The sequence below is a fragment of the Lissotriton helveticus genome, chromosome 3_1, assembly GCF_964261635.1.
Source record: "Lissotriton helveticus chromosome 3_1, aLisHel1.1, whole genome shotgun sequence".
In the NCBI taxonomy this organism is placed as follows: Eukaryota; Metazoa; Chordata; class Amphibia; order Caudata; family Salamandridae; genus Lissotriton; species Lissotriton helveticus.
In genome coordinates, this window is record NC_136061.1 from 635037443 (window position 1) to 635055024 (window position 17582).

General features: G+C 47.6%; 1 protein-coding gene across 1 annotated transcript in view; it reads left to right on the plus strand.

The window, feature by feature from the left end:
* HCRTR1 (hypocretin receptor 1) overlaps window positions 1–17365 on the plus strand; it is an 89241-nt gene extending 71876 nt beyond the window's left edge. Inside the window, exons 6-8 of the mRNA XM_078682092.1 lie at window positions 9299–9519; window positions 12289–12410; window positions 17102–17365. Coding sequence (XP_078538218.1) covers window positions 9299–9519; window positions 12289–12410; window positions 17102–17274 — 516 coding nt within the window. The 3' untranslated portion in view covers window positions 17275–17365. The remainder of the gene's footprint in view (window positions 1–9298; window positions 9520–12288; window positions 12411–17101) is intronic.
* The last annotated feature ends 217 nt before the right edge of the window (window positions 17366–17582 follow it).

Genomic DNA, 17582 nt, shown 5'->3' on the forward strand with positions numbered 1-17582 from the left:
ACTAACACTGAACCCATTTATGGCAATCATAGATGCGGCACATGCCAAGCATGCCCACATGCCATAGTAGGAGAATCTATCAGCACCACTGAGCGAACTATCTCGATAGCCCGAAACAAAAGAATGACCAACTGCAGGACGGCCAATGTCATCTATATCATCCTCTGTCCATGTCATCTCCCATACATCGGAGAAACTGGACGGGAGTGCCGCCTGAGAATTGGGGAGCACAAGTCCAATATTCGCAATAAGAAAACCTCTGCCCCATTGGTCGCTCACTGGCTAGAAAAAAACCATACGGAAAAAGATCTCCGATGGTTCATCTTAGAGAAAATTGTGGCTCTACCAGGAGTTGACCCCGTCAATCTCCGTAAAAAAAGAGAAGTATTCTGTATGTTTATGTTTAATTCTGTGACTAAGGGCCATAACGAGGAATGTCTATGGCAAAATGCGCTCCTATGAGACACCGATAGTCTACCTCGAGAATTTCTTGTCCCTCCTTGAACTGGTCATGCAGAAATCAGTTTCGTTCATACCCTACAGTAGCAACTATACTGCTCCTTTCTGAATAAAGACCCCGTTTCTGAAACTTTCTCCCCTCTTATAGATGGCCGCCGTAATTACCTCCCAGGATTACGAGCCTATGTCATTTACCCACTATTGTTGTCCCTTTTTAAAATGGCCGCCACCCCAATTTCGCGGACCGGTCTAGTCCGTCGGCATTGTCTGCAAACACTGACCCACCTGAGACGTATTTCCAAACTACACATGCTATATATAAACAACTTTCCGGCATTTCTTTCTCGTTTGCCATCCCGGCACCCGTAGAAGACGCCGCATCGCGGTCCACCCTCACTCGATTGGAACAAGGTAACCCGCGCCCGCGCCTAAAGCATAATGTAGCCGTGACCTTATCCACCTGATGGGCCCCTCTTACGCTAAACATGAAGTCATTTTATATATTGCAGGACACTTCATGATACCCGCCTAGCTCTGACTGTATTCATCAGAACAGAGGACATTGCGCAGCGGTCCATGCGTTGCATCTCTAATTGAGGTAATTAGAGTGTTGTTCGTTATACGACTCATTAGCCTTCATCTGTGCCATTTGCACTAACCGGAGGACCTTTGTTTGGATTACAGGCCCTTCCGGTACATCAACCAACTTTTAGGAGGACGGACTATTAAAGAGCATGCTGTCCCGCTGTCTGCGTCTATCATCTTTTAATAAGGTAATCTAATTCCCCTTGCTGAGGTATAACTCTATGGTAATTTAATTCCCCTTGCTGAGGTATAACTCTGAGGTGGCGCTTTATATATCAATCGAAGCCAACCGGAGGCTGTTTTTTGCATTGCAGGATCGTTTGTGATTTTAACCCATTTTGGAGCGTAACTACTAGAACTGAGGACATAGTATCGCGGTGCATTTGTAACATCCATAAATAAGGTAACTAGAGAATTCGAACCGAGCCTTGATCTCCTTTGTAGTTCATCTCTTTGCCACATTAGCGACTATATGAGATTAAGTTTTACCTTGCAGAACCTGCCGGGATTCGGCTGTTGTTTTTCCTGCATTTATCAGAACTGAGGACGCTGCCCTGCAATTCTCGTCCTTATTTATCAGGTATTTAGATATCTTTTGTTCTGAAGTGACCCTGCCGGGGATCGCGTTGAACCACCCCCTTAGGTTAACCTAACAGGAAAACTTATTTTTATTGTGGTAGGACCGCAGGGGCACGTATCATCAGTTGACCTATAACCGGCTGAGAGACTATCTGCGCCACCTAATTTTAGGTAAAATCATCCGCTGACCATATATTGGTGCAGTCTGTCACCTTATTACATCTCTTTAAGACGTTGTTCTATCATTTTTTCCTGTCCCCCACCCTATACCTTATCTGAAATGTAGTCCATCTTGTCCATCATAGGATCATCTCCGGATGGAGGATCTGTCCTATATTTTCTCAGCGTCCCCCCTTGAAATAGAATCTGATTATTCCTGGACCCTGATATAACGTCTTGTACCCTCCTAGTGTGAAAAAAGGTAATTTTCCTAAACTATGTAATGTGATGTATCCCCCTGTGGCTAATCCGAGACCTGTTCTATGCCATAAGGAATCTCCCAGTTTTCCCCTGTAAAGGAGCTTAAATCTTGGGCTCCCCTTTTATACAGATAGATACCCCTGTATGTGTGAAATAGTTGTCTGAATATCTGATCAAACTCGTGAGCACATGCCCCTAGAGGAATTTTCCAATACAATGAGTGACGCCTACCTATCAGAGTGTTGACCTAGACCTAGACCAATCTGTCTAACAATAGAAATGAGTGTTCTTCAACAATTTTTGTCCATACTGTATATATAAATTGTGTATTTTAAAAAGAATTCGTCTTCACAATCAACTGTGAGAAATGCTTGTAAATGTTTTAAAATAACTATGTTAGAGAATGTTATATGATTAAATGTACATGAACCTGTGTCCTTAATTAAATCCTCTCTTATCCGCAGTGATCTTGTCCTGCCCTCTCCCATGGCCCTCCTCGCCCTGACGAAGATGCAGCCTAAATAGGCACCGCATCGAAACGCGCGTCAGTGTGACCTACTTGGATGGCTTTTTGTGTAGTGCAAGCTTCTCCATCCCATCTATTGTGCTCTGCCTCCATGTTATAGTTTCAGTCCGAATGGCCATTGAAAAACTTCCCCCCGGACTGTCATGCATCCCCTTTATGGTTTGTGTATGAATGTGTAAATACTGTGCTGACTAAGGTTATGAATGAGAATACATGCTCTGGATGACTGTGGGAGAAAGTGGGATATGATGAAATGTTTTTGATTTATACATTTTGTGACCCATTGTATATTTAGAGTCTATGTCCGATCAATCACAAATAAAATATATCTATTTTTCATAGAGAATTGTTTGGACCTTGTGTCATTCTATGTCTGCTCTGATACGGTTACCCTTGTCACCTTTCATTTAACATGAGGATTCTCGAGTAGGACCTTAAAATTTAACCCTGGCAGGGTTCTTTTCTTTTCTATTTTGCTGTTATTTCCCCCTTCCTGCCAGTATCCTAATAAGCCCCCCCCCCGGGGAACCCCCTTCTATTTCGTTATCTCTGCGACTCACTCGCCTCGTTCTTCCACCGCAAGATCGCCAATATACACAACAGCTTCGGCGCACCTACCACGCACCCAACCACCGAACCAACGCCCCCCACCACCACCCTCTGCGCCTGGACCCCGGTCAGCACTGAAGACACCACCCGCACAATGAACACCATCCACTCCGGATCACCAACCGACCCCTGCCCACACCACGTTTTCAACAAGGCCGACTCCATCATCGCACCCCAACTCTGGGACATCATCAACACATCCTTCAACACCGCCACCTTCCCGGAGACCTGGAAGCACGCCGAGCTCAGCGCCCTCCTGAAGAAACCAACAGCAGGCCCTACCGACCTCAAGAACTACCGCCCCATCTCGCTCCTCCCTTTCCCTGCCAAAGTCATCGAGAAGACCGTCAACAGACAGATTGCCGCCTTCCTCGAGACGAACGGATCCCTCGACCCCTCGCAGTCCGGTTTCCGAGCCAACCACAGCACCGAGACCGCCCTCATCGCAGCCACTGACGACATCAGATCACTGCTTGACAACGGGGAAACAGCGGCCCTCATCCTCCTAGACCTCTCTGCAGCGTTCGACACTGTCTGCCACCGCACCCTAGTGCAGCGCCTCAGCAACATCAGAGTCCAAGAGAAGACAATGGAGTGGATCATCTCGTTCCTCGCCGGAAGAACCCAGAGAGTCCGCCTCCCCCCGTTCAGATCCGAGGCCACCGCAGTCATCTGCGGCGTACCACAAGGATCATCACTCAGCCCAACCCTCTTCAACGTCAACATGAGCCCTCTCGCGGCCATCGCACGCAAACACAACCTCAACATCATCTCCTACGCCGACGACACCCAGCTGATCCTCTCCCTCACCAACGACCCCGCCACCGCCAGAACCAGCCTGCACGAAGGGATGAAAGACGTCGCCGAGTGGATGAAGAACAGCCACCTGAAACTGAACTCAGACAAGACGGAAGTCCTCATCCTGGGATCATCGTCCTCCGCCTGGGACGACTCCTGGTGGCCCCCTGCCCTGGGCACCACTCCCAAGCCAACGGACCACGCACGCAACCTGGGCTTCATCCTGGACTCCTCCCTCTCGATGACCAGACAAGTCAACGCCGTCTCATCATCATGCTTCAACACCCTGCGCATGCTCCATAAGATCTTCCGATGGATCCCCACCGAAACCAGGAAGACGGTCACCCAGGCACTTGTCACCAGCCTACTGGACAACGGAAACACCCTCTACGCCGGAACCACAGCCAAACTTCAGAAAAGACTCAAGCGCATCCAGAATGCCTCCGCACGACTCGTCCTGGACATCACCCGACACAGCCACAACTCCGGCCACCTGAGAGACCTGCACTGGCTCCCCGTCAGCAAGAGGATCATGTTCAGGCTCCTCACCCATGCACACAAGGCCCTCCACGACCTGGGCCCCAAATACCTCAACAACCGCCTGACCTTCTACGAGCCCACCCGCCAGCTACGATCGACCAGCCTTGCCCTCGCCGCCGTACCACGCATCCGCAAAGCCACCGCCGGGGGAAGATCCTTCTCCTACCTGGCAGCCAAGACATGGAACTCCCTCCCCATCCACCTTCGACTGACCCAGGATCACCTTTCCTTCAGGAAGCTCTTCAAGACCTGGCTCTTCGAGCAGTAACGGACCCCTCTCCCCCAGTGCCTTGAGACCCCACCGGGTGAGTAGCGCGCTATACAAATGTCCATGATTGATTGATTGATCAAGTAACTCTGTCCATCCCGTGCAATTTGAGATCTGTTGCGGCACCTACTCCCTCAGTCCTGAAACGGCCATGGAGAAAGCTTCATCTTGAAGACCTACACAATCTTCTGGTATTAAATCCTCCACCCCTTACCGAAGATTTAGATGTAAGCTATGACCAGTTCTGCCTATGGATCACTCAGGCTCTTGATATCCTGATCCCGGCCAGATGTTGTAAAGCTCGCACCCATACTGCTAGCCCTTGGTATAACTTCGAATTAGCTAGCCTGAAAAAGGAATGCAAAAAGGCAGAGAGGGCATGGAGGAAGAACTACGATGTCAATCTAAAACTAGACTATGTCATGCTCCAAAAAACCTACCATCGTAAGATCTGCAGAATAAGGGCGGCATATTATGCCAAGGAAATTAATAACAGCCTTAACACCTCGAAAGCTGTATTTAAAATCTTGAAAGATCTCACCGCAAAGAAAACTGTTAACACCACTATCACTTCCCCTGACCTCTGTAACAACATGGCCAATTTCTTCACCAACAAGATCCTGAAAATCTACGACTCCTTTCCCAAAGGCCCGCAGCCAGTTGCTATCTTTGATCCTACTAGGCCTTCTCTCTCCTCTTTTCCCGCGCTTGAGCGAGAGAGTTTCCTAAAAATCTGCAAAAAGATTAAATCAGGCTCTCCGGCAGATCCCCTTAAACCGGATACCTTCTGCGAAGCCCATGAATCTATCACTGAGCACATCCGAGAAATCATCAATCGGTCCCTTCTGACCGCTAAAGTTCCCTCCAAGTGGAAGCAGGCCTGGGTTTCTCCCATTCTGAAAAAACCCACTCTAGACCCCTCGCTTCCTGAGAACTTTAGACCTATCTCCCTGCTCCCCTGGCCTGCCAAAATCATCGAGGCACACGTCAACAATATTCTGACAGATTTCCTCCTTACCAATAACATCCTGGATGACTCTCAACACGGGTTTAGAGCTGGTCATAGCACCGAGACCGCCTTGCTCAGTGTTTCAGAGGACCTCCGTACCATCCTAGACACCGGAGGCACGGCAGCACTGGTCCTGTTGGACCTTAGTGCTGCCTTTGACACGGTGTCACACGAGGTCCTCTTGTCGAGATTGGAGGAGATTGGGATCACAGGGCCAGCGCTGGAATGGTTTAGAGACTTCCTTTTCAACAGGTCTTTTAGAGTCTCTACCCCTCCTTACATCTCTGAGGAACATAACATTGGACAGGGAGTGCCGCAAGGCTCTTCCCTGAGCCCCACCCTGTTCAATGTATATGTCCGCCCCCTGGCAGAGGTAGCTAGAAGAAATGGTCTTGCCCTGGTTTCCTACGCCGACGATACCCAGTTGGTGGTGTCACTTAATGACAACAGTGGTCTGGAGGCTCAACACTTCAAACAGACACTCACTGACATCACCAACTGGATGACGGCGAATTTTCTCCAACTAAACGCCGGGAAAACGGAGATTCTCCTCCTGGGCAAAAATACCTCGTCCTGGGGTGACAACTGGTGGCCGGATGTGCTAGGCCCTCCCCCTACGCCTAAGGAATGTGTCAAAAACCTGGGAGTTTGGGTGGACTCTGCTTTAAAGTTCACGCACCACACCAAAAAAGTTGCCGCCACATGCTTTGGCGTCTTGCGTAACATCAGGCCCATTCTGAAGTTTTTTGATTGCCGCACGCGCCAACTTATCGTCCAGGCGACCATTCTCTCCAGACTGGACTATGCGAGCTCCCTTCTATTGGGAGCGAATCTAGCTGAAATCACTAGATTGCAAAGAGTTCAGAATGCGGCCGCCAGGGCTCTGGTTGGTCTCCCGCGCCATTCCTCTATATCAGGAACCTTGAAGAAACTGCACTGGCTCCCGGTGGGCAAAAGGGTCCAGTTCAAAGCATTGTGCTTCGCTTTCAAAATTCTCAAAACCTCCTCCCCCCCAATGCTTCGCCCACTTCTGTCAGAGTACGTCCCTAGAAGATTGCTCCGGACAGAGGGGCAGCATCTTGCGATCGTCCCCCGCACCAGACTGGCTAGAGTGGGCGGCCGCTCTTTCAGTTTCCTAGCGGCCAAGCTATGGAATAGTCTCCCTGTAGCTATCCGCGGGATTCAGGATCTCTTAGTCTTCAGAAAGGCTATCAAAACACACCTCTTTCAACAATAGTTCCCTCCTTAGCGTCTCCACCTCACTGTATTTTGTCCTTCCGCAGCGCCGGGACGCCCCTTTGCTGAGGCAGCCGTGCGCTATATAAATCACTATAGCATAGCATAGCTATAGCATAGCATTGATTGATTGACTTACACATATGCGCACGATTTACCTTTGCTTCTGCCACACTCTCCGTGCCAATACCTCTGCCCCTCACTCTCCATTAACACTTATTCTCATGCTCTATGACTCGCAATGCTTACATTCCACTACGCACTTTATCCTCCCATCAATACTCATGTTCTAGCTTCGCTCGGCGTTTCACTCTGCCCGCACTTTATCTTGCTACTTATCAATATGTTTTTAACTGCCTGTGCCTCTTTCTCGTGTTTTATTATATGCCACATGGTATTGTATCTACGTGCCTGTAACTTTCCACTGCACTCTGTCCTGTTACCTATACTCATGCTTTTACTTCGCCCTCCCTTCGCCCTGAAACCCGACCCTCCTTCCGGTCTTCCACAACATCGTGCTCACAACCCCTGACCCCCCCGCCCCGCCAGCATTTCTTCACCTCCATTGAGCCTCCTGCAGTCCGGGAAAAATCCACTTCAAAGGCCTCCCCCTGTACCCAACCCCCTTGCGCCTCCTCCCCTGCCATGCGAATCCCGCCAGGTGACACCCATACTCCCAGTGGGACTTTAAACACTGTGCCAGGCACCTTTATGCCACCCCTTTGCCTCACCCCACACCAGACCGAGTTCCTCTTTTTCAAAACTGTGGGTCATTAATACTCTGCCCAGGATCACCGGATGTTGATGAGCCACGCCAAGATCTAAACATTATTTCCTCGCTCCAACGATGGCAGTTTTGAACACAGGGCCCCTCCACTCCTGCATCCAACCACCAATTGCATTACTACCAAGCCGATGCTCCCGCAGCAGACCCCACCACTTCACCACTACCGACCTGCACCTACCCTCTAGAACCAACCTAGCAGGCCCAACCATGCTCCAAGCCCGTTGCAAAGCGCCACAACACCCATCCTCCATCCCCAGGAAGCACACCTCCCCACACATATCTCCTGCAATCCTGTCTCCCTCTGTGCCCAGCATGCCCACCACGAATCACAAACCATCTGAATACCAGTGCACCACAGTACCCTTTCTGCCTACGACTAAATCAGTTATTTGAAGCCCCTACCCATACAATTTTTGGCCTCGGTGCCAGGACTGCTGTTTTTAAAAATCGCAACCAGCGTAAACTCATTTAATCCTATACTCTCACCCCCATCCTCCGTTTTTTCTGTATGTTTACCAGTGCTTATTGCCAGTCATTTATCTGGGGGTGTATATGCACTGCATGCACCTGCTAGTCTCTCCATTGGCTCACTTTTGTTTGCATATGGTTGAGCTTTCTATAGATTTTTATGGAGGCAATGCCATCAAGCTGGCTAATGCACTGGAGCGCCCCCTCATGTAACAAGCATTTGCAATACTATAGGTCTTGCATTTGTGAGTTTGAGCTATTGCCATTGAAAATAACAATGCCTTTTATGTATGTCTTTTAAAATCTTGTAAGCGGTCGTAAACACTCACTTTTCTGATTATAGTCGTTGCTTCCGAGAACCAAGGCTGGCAGTAATTGCGACTCATTTGCTGCCAGACTTGCTTCTCCTAAGCAAGGACTACAAGTACAAAGTGCTTATTGACGCACCGCTTCCAGGTTTTCAAAACACATAAATAAAAGGTATTGTCATTTACAATACCAATAGCTCAAACTCGCAAATGCGAGACCTGTTGCATTGCAAATGCTTGTCTCACCTTCAATGACTGGGTGCCCCTGTCCTCACCACAGTACTCTGAAGCTTGTTTTCCAAGCAATGCCAAATGCTTCAGCTTTCAGAGCAATCCTGCCCTGAACCTCTTGCCTCCACAAGTAATGCCCTGATACTAAAATCTTTCCCACTAATGCTCCAGCCCTCCAACTATCCCAGCAATGCGAAAGTGATTCCCACCCCAACAGTCATTTCAGAATACCAGCATCATGTGCCAGCAAAACAGTGATGCTCCAGTCTGCCCAACAATGTCGATGTGGTTCAGCGTCCACCAGTCTTGCCAAGGTGCTTAAGTCATTTGCTGCAATCCTCCTATCTCCACCAGGAAAGGGCAGATACCAGAGTCTTTCCCAGGGAAGACTAATAGCCCAGTTTACATTCTATCTCGTGCTCTTTAATTTGTGAGTTTTGATTGTTTAAAAGTGTCATATCTCTCTCCCGGTCAGATTCCTGGATCTTCATCTGCCCTCAGCAGGAAGTGGAAGGCAGGCTCAGGGCACCTCTCAGTCAAGCAGGTATATGAACAAGCTGTGCCACGAGCCAGTGCCTTCCTGGCAGAGATCAAGCAGATGCGGGCGCGCAGAAAGACGGCCAAGATGCTGATGGTGGTGCTAACAGTGTTCGCTCTGTGCTACCTGCCCATCAGCGTCCTGAACATACTAAAAAGGTAAGACAGCCGGTGGTAGGAGGGTTCTGCTAACCTTCTTTTTACAGTTACTCTGGTCTTAGTATATTCAGCACACAGTCTTTTTTTTTTAAAACAAACTTTATTGAAAGATTGCACATATTCCGCAGAGCTCTGCACACTAGAGATATCTGCAGGACAAATATACCACATCAGTTGAGATGCAAGCGACTTTTTTCTTTTTGGGTTTTATAAACAAACATAAGCAAAGCAATACTAAGCACCCCCACCCCTACCGCCCCCTAACCACACGGGGCCTCATTTATGAGGCCTTGCGTCAGTTTTGCGCTTCCGATGCGTCACTTTTTGTGACACATCGGAGGCGTAAAACATGCCTCCTGTTGCGCACTATTTACAAAGTGACGCATCTAAGCAGATGCGTCACTTTGTAAACCCCTGCGCTACATTATACCTGCGTCAGGTATAATGTACGCAGAGGGGGCGTTCCCCCGCAAAAAGACTTGTAATAGTGACGCAGTGAAATCTATGAGATTTCACTGCATCACATTTAGGACGCTGTTGCGTCAAAATCTTGCGCCTGCCTCACAGCAGGAGTAAGACTGACGCAAGCCCTTTCACATGGGGCGCTCCCCATGTGAAAGGACGCATTGCTGGAGTTGCGTCACTTTTGTGACACACCCCAGCAATGCGTGAATTTAACGCTTACAGATACGTCAGAAATACTGACGTATCTGTTACTCCTTGCGACATGATGCGTCATACTGTAAATATGACGCATCATTGGTGTCGCAAGGAGGACGCAGTGAAAAGTGACGCATTGCTGTTTTCACGCAGCGATGCGTCACTTTTCATAAATGAGGCCCACGGTCTTTTGATGGTGACGCATATCTAAGACCATTTTAGCCCCAGTCTAGGCCAACCAGACCCCCTCTTTTGCACCAAGTAGTACTTCAGTTGCTGGTTGTGTGAAGGTTTTTTTAAACAGTAAATATGTGAAGGAAAAGAGCATTTTTCAGTGTTTTATGTAACACCGACATGTCCCCCTAAGGCCACTTCCACGCAGAGCGATCTGAGTGCAGTGCCAGGCCAGGCACAGGAATTGAGACAATGTGTGATGGGCAGAACAAGTTAACCCCTTCCATGCGCATGACGAGCTGAGCTCGTCATGTAACGCTGTTTTAAAAAAAAAGCCGCACAGCGCGAAAATCGCGGCCGCACGCAAGCGGTTAACAGACGGCAATGATCAGGAGAAAATATTTTAAAGAAGTAGGAGAAGGGATAAAGGGTATCTGAAACAACTGAGGAGAAGCCAGAGGACATTGCTGAAAGTGTCATGGAAGACTTTACACTAGTAAGAAACAAATGAGTCATTAACAACAGTGATGAAAAATTACAAACTTAACAGGTGCTGGTGGTCAGGGAACTACAGATTTAAGAACGCATCACAGTCATTCACTATCATGAAGTCAACACAACAATTGTACAAAACCAAAAAAGCATATATTGTCATTAAGTATTTATTCAATACAGTTATATATACAATATCATATAAAAACATTTCATTAAAATTACATCATTGTAAGAAAACGGTTGTCGACGCTGCGTTTCGGTGAATACGTGAATAAACACCTTCCTCAGGACAGTTTTCTAACCACAGTGACGATGATGCTAGAATTCAATTGTGCTAACACATCTGGCGAATAAAATCTTGTGATTAAAATCATATGTGGAGAGTGAAATGATGATCTCCACCCCGGTTAAAAACCTTATTCATGAAGGTAATCACATTGTAGGTTTGTATATTGGTGCCACCGTTGGTTTATAACATTCAGATATTCGGATGAACCGTAAATATGAGGCACCCACCGCTGTGTGGTGATTGGTGTTCTAAAAGTTTGGCTGATATGCCACGTTTTTTGAGTAATGTTGTGGATGAATTAATGCACGTCCGCTTATCCAGGCCTCCAGATTGTAACCTGGTCAGATTACCGCGGCCTCCCTGCAACCAATATACAGCATCCGGGTCGACCAATATACAGCTTCTGGGTCGACCCGGAAGCTGTATATTAGTTGCATTTTGTGATTTTTCATCACTGTTGTTAGGGACTCATTTGTTTCTTACACGTGTTCCCCTTGTCCCTGATTGGATTGTAAGGGGACCTCCCTTGTTTATACAGACTTTACACTAGCACCACATAAAGACTGTCTGGAAACTCGTAAAGCAAACATGACCATAGATCTTCTGGATAACATACCTCTTGCTATGCCTTTACTTAGCATGGGCCACTCTAGTCCCACATTCAATAGTTCAGACTAGCTTGCACCCCAGCGCAGATTTTAACAGGATCTTTCCTTCCCACACCGTCTGGGTAAATGAACTGTGTGATGGTGAATCGAGTCCGCAGTGTTCAAAAGATCATTCTTAGATGGCTTACCATCACAGTCATACATTAACCATAAACGGACATCTCAGTGTAAACAGCACAGACTTGTAACCATCAAAGCCATCGCCATTCATCCATAGAAACAACTTAATATTGTCTGTCAGTACAATGTCGGACCCATGTTGTACCCTCCCCTCTTATAATCAATATTTTACTCTGACGTGTTTCTCCATTTTCTATTAACACCTTGTAAGCTGTATGCTCTGGGCTCTGTTGTCCTGTTCAGCTCTCTCTAAACTCTGCCTCAAATCTTCAACACAGACTATGATAATTGTATTATAAGCACTTTCTATTCAGCGCCTCCAACAGAGCACCTATGTTAACATTTTATCCTCTTGTTTACCAGGGTGTTTGGGATGTTCAGAAACACCAACGACAGAGAAGCCATTTACGCCTGGTTCACTTTCTCCCATTGGCTTGTTTACGCCAACAGTGCTGCCAACCCCATCATCTACAATTTTCTGAGCGGTAAGTAGATCTATCCGAGATATCAATTAATCAGTATTTGTAGAGCGTGGCTACTCATTCATGAGGGTCTCAATGCGCTGTGGAGGAAGGGGGGCGCTGCAGGTCTGTCTAGGCACTGAGGCTAGTCAAAGAGCCAGGTCTTGAGATCCTTTCTGAAATGGGTCAGCGACGGGGATTGCCTGAGGTGGAGAGGAAGAGTGTTCCAGGTCTTGGCAGCGAGGTGGGAGAAGGATCTTCCTCCAGTCCTGGTCTTGCGGATCCATTGTACGGTGGCATGGGCCAGATGGGTGGAGTGGAGGTGTCTGGTGGGGACGTGGAATGAGAGGCGTGGTTTAGGTATGCTGGTCCGGTGTCGTGGAGGGCTTTGTAGGTGTGTGTGAGGAGCCTGAAGGTGCCTCTTTTTTTGTTAACTGGGAGCCAGTGGAGTTCTCGCAGGTGTTCCTTGATGTGGCTGCGGTGAGTGACTTTGAGAACCAGTCTGGCTGCGGCGTGTTGAACGTTCAGTAGTTTCCTGAGAAGTTTCTGGGTGATGCCTACGTAGAGTGCGTTGCAATAGTCGAGTCTGCTGCTGATGAATGCAAGGGCGATCATCTTTCCTGACTCATTGGGGATCCATCTGAAGGTCTTTCGAAGCAGGCAAAGAGTTTGGAAGCATGATGAGGAGGCAGTGTTTATCTGGCGGTTGATAGTGAGCGAGGAGTCGAGTGTGATACTGAGGTTTCGTTCATGGTCCATGGGTGTGGGTGTGGATCGGGAGGGTTCCTATTGCAGTGAGCCACCAAGAGTCATCCCAAGCGGAGGTGGTGGGCACCAGGATGGGGACTTCAGTCTTGTCTCAGTTGAGCTTGAGGCAGCTGTCTCTCATCTAGGTGACAATGGCCTTCATCCCACCGTGGAAGTTCTTTCTGGCAATTGTGGGATGGTTGGTGAGGGAGAGGATCAGCTGGGTGTCATTGGCGTAGGAGACCACTTTGATTCAATGGTTCCCGATGAGGAACCATTGAGAGAGGGCCCATCTGCGAGAGGGCCATGTAAACATTGAAGAGAGTGAGGCTCAGGGAGGAGCACTGGGGGACTCCACAGTCGATCTCTGTGGGTTCTGAGAGGAATGCTGGTTGTCTGACTCGATGTTCTACCAGTGAGGAAGGAGCAGATCCAGTCCAGGGCTTTGGCGCGGATGCTGGCGTCACATGCTTAGGGTGCGGTGGGAGATGGTGTCGAAGGTGGCTGAGGTCCAGGAGGATGAGGGCTGATGTTTCGCCCCAGTCGAGGAGGGAGCTGATGTCATCGGTGGTGGCAAGGAAGTCGAAGAAGAAGTGGATGTCATTGGTGCCAGCAAGATATGGAGTAACTCACCATACTTATAGGAGATAAAAGAGAACCTGTTTTTTGTAATCAGTACTTCTGGCAAAACCTGTAAGCCTGAGTACCTGGTGGCCTTTCTTGGAATTATGGGGGCTTCTCAGCTGGAGTCCTGGATGTACCCGGTTTGAGACGCGCTAATCTCTTTAAGTGTGCTGCACACTTTAGCGTGCATCATTTGGGAAGACATATGAAGAAACACCTTAATGTATTATTACTCTAAGTGATCTTTATTGGCAAGGCGGCTTACGCTAGTGTTGCCAAAGGTACTATATAACATGTAACCAAACCACCAGCAATTTGCTATACCATAAGGTTGGTCGAGGCATGGAAAGGCACAGATCCCACTAAACTGGGGTGAGTGAGGCCAGCACATGAAATAAACAATGGCTCTGAGAAGGAAATCTTGCTCTCACTTGTACACCAATGCATTAGTGATGCAACAAACACAATAAAGAGATAAACGCAATAGCCAGGCAATAAGCATCCAAGCACAAAAAGAGTTTGGTAAAGCTAAACCTTAAAGAAGAAAACTCCAAACAGGATACTTTAAAACAATATCCTATAATAATTTGCTATGTCTATATCCCGAACATACAAAAGTAGACACATTTAAATTGGAAGTCAAATGCCAGAGACCTATAAGCCCACATTGAAACACCGTAAACACACACAGTCATACATAACAACAATTCAGAAATAAGGCGCAGTAGCTAGTTCAATGTTCGCAGCCTCAAGACGTGATGTCAGAATTAAAACAACACGCACATGCTGTTATTAACAGGGCCAGCTTTAGCTCTAGTGGCACCAGGTGCCACAATCACTTTTGGCGCCCCCTCCCTTGACCGCCTCCTCGTATTCTCTCACTACCACCAGCAAAAGTGCCCCTCATCTCTCCTATCATAAGATATTGCTAAGCACAGTGCCCCTGTGAGCTCACAACGCCCCCCTCTGCAGGACAGTGCCCAGTGTGGCCGCACCAGTCGCACTGCCCTAAAGCGGGCCCTGGTTATTAATAATGGAATCAAAACATGCTGCACTCCCTAGGCGTTGAAGATCCTCTTGCAGGTGATCAGTAAACCCAGAGACTGCTCCCGTCATGTCTGGGAAGTCAACTTGGAGGACCATAAATAGGTAATTGACTGGGCCCTGGTTGTTACAGACACTTCGCTAGGTTTTTACTTCCTGAGATCAGTGTTATATTTGGGCATAATCAACCACCTCGAGGTTTAACATTTCTTAGCCTGACTTTATAAAGTGACTATCCAAGGTTTATTTACGTTTCCCTGCTCAGTCCCAAACTGTTAGTTTCGGTGAGGAGTTCTTATTCCAATAGTTAAATACCTACTTTATTATTAACAAATTTGGACAAAATAATGGTTTCTTTTTGGGGATATGCATTTGTACTAATTTGTGGGTCAATCACTAGGTCTCTTCCCTACTAAAAATACGTAAATAAATAAGTTGATCAAAAATGGGGTAAATTGACTATCGAGTACTTTCATTAATTCAGACAAAATACAATCCGGACCGCCACTTTCCTATTCATAATAACTGGCCTTGCTTCCTCTGTTGAAAAATGCCGTCCGCCAGACAAATTTAATGCGGGTGGACCTTAGGGTTAATCACGGCAGAGACTACTCCTCTCTGCGCTGGTTTATCCACTCTAATGGCCTGCGGAGTAAAGGCTGTTGGAGGCTGACCTGTCATTATGCCCACCAACCCACCTAATTTAGATGGGTGGAATGAGAGTCACCTTTCACTGCCCGTCACCGCCAAGAAACCCCAGGTGGTAAGGGGCAGTGAAAAATGCTAATTGCTCCCCTCGCCATGGGAGAGTGCTCCGATGGGAAGGGGAGCATTCTATTTGTTATTTTCCTACCTTTCATTCCTTACTTGATGACCAATATGGAGCGTTTTAATTTGAACCCTTGCCGAGACTGGAAACCTATTGAGTGGTCTCATCAAGGGGGCAGTCATATCAAACTTACGGCTATTTGTGTCAAGTTACTCAGTCTCATTTTGTAGCATCCAGAGACAGAGTGCTATGTGTGCCGTCAGAGGCAATGAAGGAACCACCATAAGGCACATTCTAACAAATCCATTCACACATTCCCTGCAGACTGGCAGCTTCAGCTGTAGCCACCCTTCGTCTTGAGTTCAGCTTTGGGCAAATTCTCTATATGCCCCTCCATGGTGAACCTATTGTATGTCACTGATCTCCCTGGCATCTGTGGTGCCATTACCCTGAATGTGCACTATGGACCATGCTCTGGGTACGAAGGACAATCAAGCTCTACAATGGATACGGATCGCTACAATATTTCCCTTCCCATTCCAAGAATCTTTTCCTTTTTGGGAACAGCTTGCACTAAAGACAACACTGCCTCCTCCTCGCTGGAGGCCAGGCTCAACACCAGCTCCAGGACTTAATCAGTAAGCGACTCCAAATATCTCGCTGGTTCATCCTCATGGTCCGGTGATAGAATACTTTTTCCCTGTTTTGATTGGAATACTTATATTTGGAAGATGAATCTTTACTCTGGGATCTCGATTTCTTCTTTCTATGTTTCTTTGTAGCAGATCCCCTCTAATATCCACCTCCTCCTCTACGCAGTGACTATGATGGAAGTGTCATAAGAGGCAAGAACAAGCTATTCCTCATTCTCATTGGCTTCACTATCTGAAGACAAAATTTAACAAATAATCAGTTTTCTCCTCTTGAGCTTTAGGGTTGCGAAGACGAGAATAACATTGCATTTCGGACTGTCACGCCGAGCAGGCATACACCAGGTAGATGGGTGATGGACTTCAATCTTAGACCTCACCTTTTGCAGCAACTCTTGAAGCATGAAAGACATTTACTCAGGGCGAGGAGCCAAAGTACAATTAATAAATAAGAAAAAGCGGAATGGGCTTTGAAATCGACTGATCTTCAGTGCTAGTGAACAGGGCTTCTAGCATGTCTGTGGTCCCAACACCTGAGTGACAGGAAACTGACGGAGAAGGTAGCAGGGCATTTATGTACAATGGGTCTGTTCCAGGTTATGCAGCATAAGTGTGATATCCTTGGACAAGTGTGGCACTGAGTTTAAAAAATTTGCTGGGACCACTGGCTGTAGCAAGGACATTTCAAGGATAAAGAATCTGCAGTTGAAAGAAAGTGCCATGAGGCACTTCTTGATGAATGTATGCTCTACAAAAACACGTGTTATGTGATTGTGTGATTTACTGTGTGAAATAGTCGTAACCCCTTGCACTTAATTATTTCTTTTGATGTCAACCCTCCTTTAAGCCTGACTTATATATTTTTTTCCTTCCTTTGCCAGGGAAGTTCCGGGAACAGTTCAAAGCTGCCTTCTCCTGCTGCTTCAGCTACTTTGCGGTCATGAGCAGGCAATCCGCTAGTCAAAAGAGTCTCAATACACACTGCAAGAGGCACAGCACCTCCAAAGCTTCTGAGCAGGTGGTGTTAACCAGCATCACCACTGGCCTGACATAAGGATGGCAGATCATGCATCATCTTGGGTGGCTGCAGCGGAGCCAGCTGAGATCCTCCAGCCAGGACCCGCGTTCAGGCAAAGGACTCTTGGCACTACAAGGCATTTGGGACTATTGCCTGTTCTCCTCAATCCTTGGGCTGCCAAGAAACAAGATCATCTTATCAGGAAGGTCATGACAAGCACAGCCGGATGTCCTAGCAGCAGTATCAGCGACGTCAAGAGAAGGGGACGCAGCTAGGAGCAAGAGGCCCTCATGCCAAGAAGGGTTTGGAGATTACCACATTGCAAGCTTCAGAGGGCAACCACC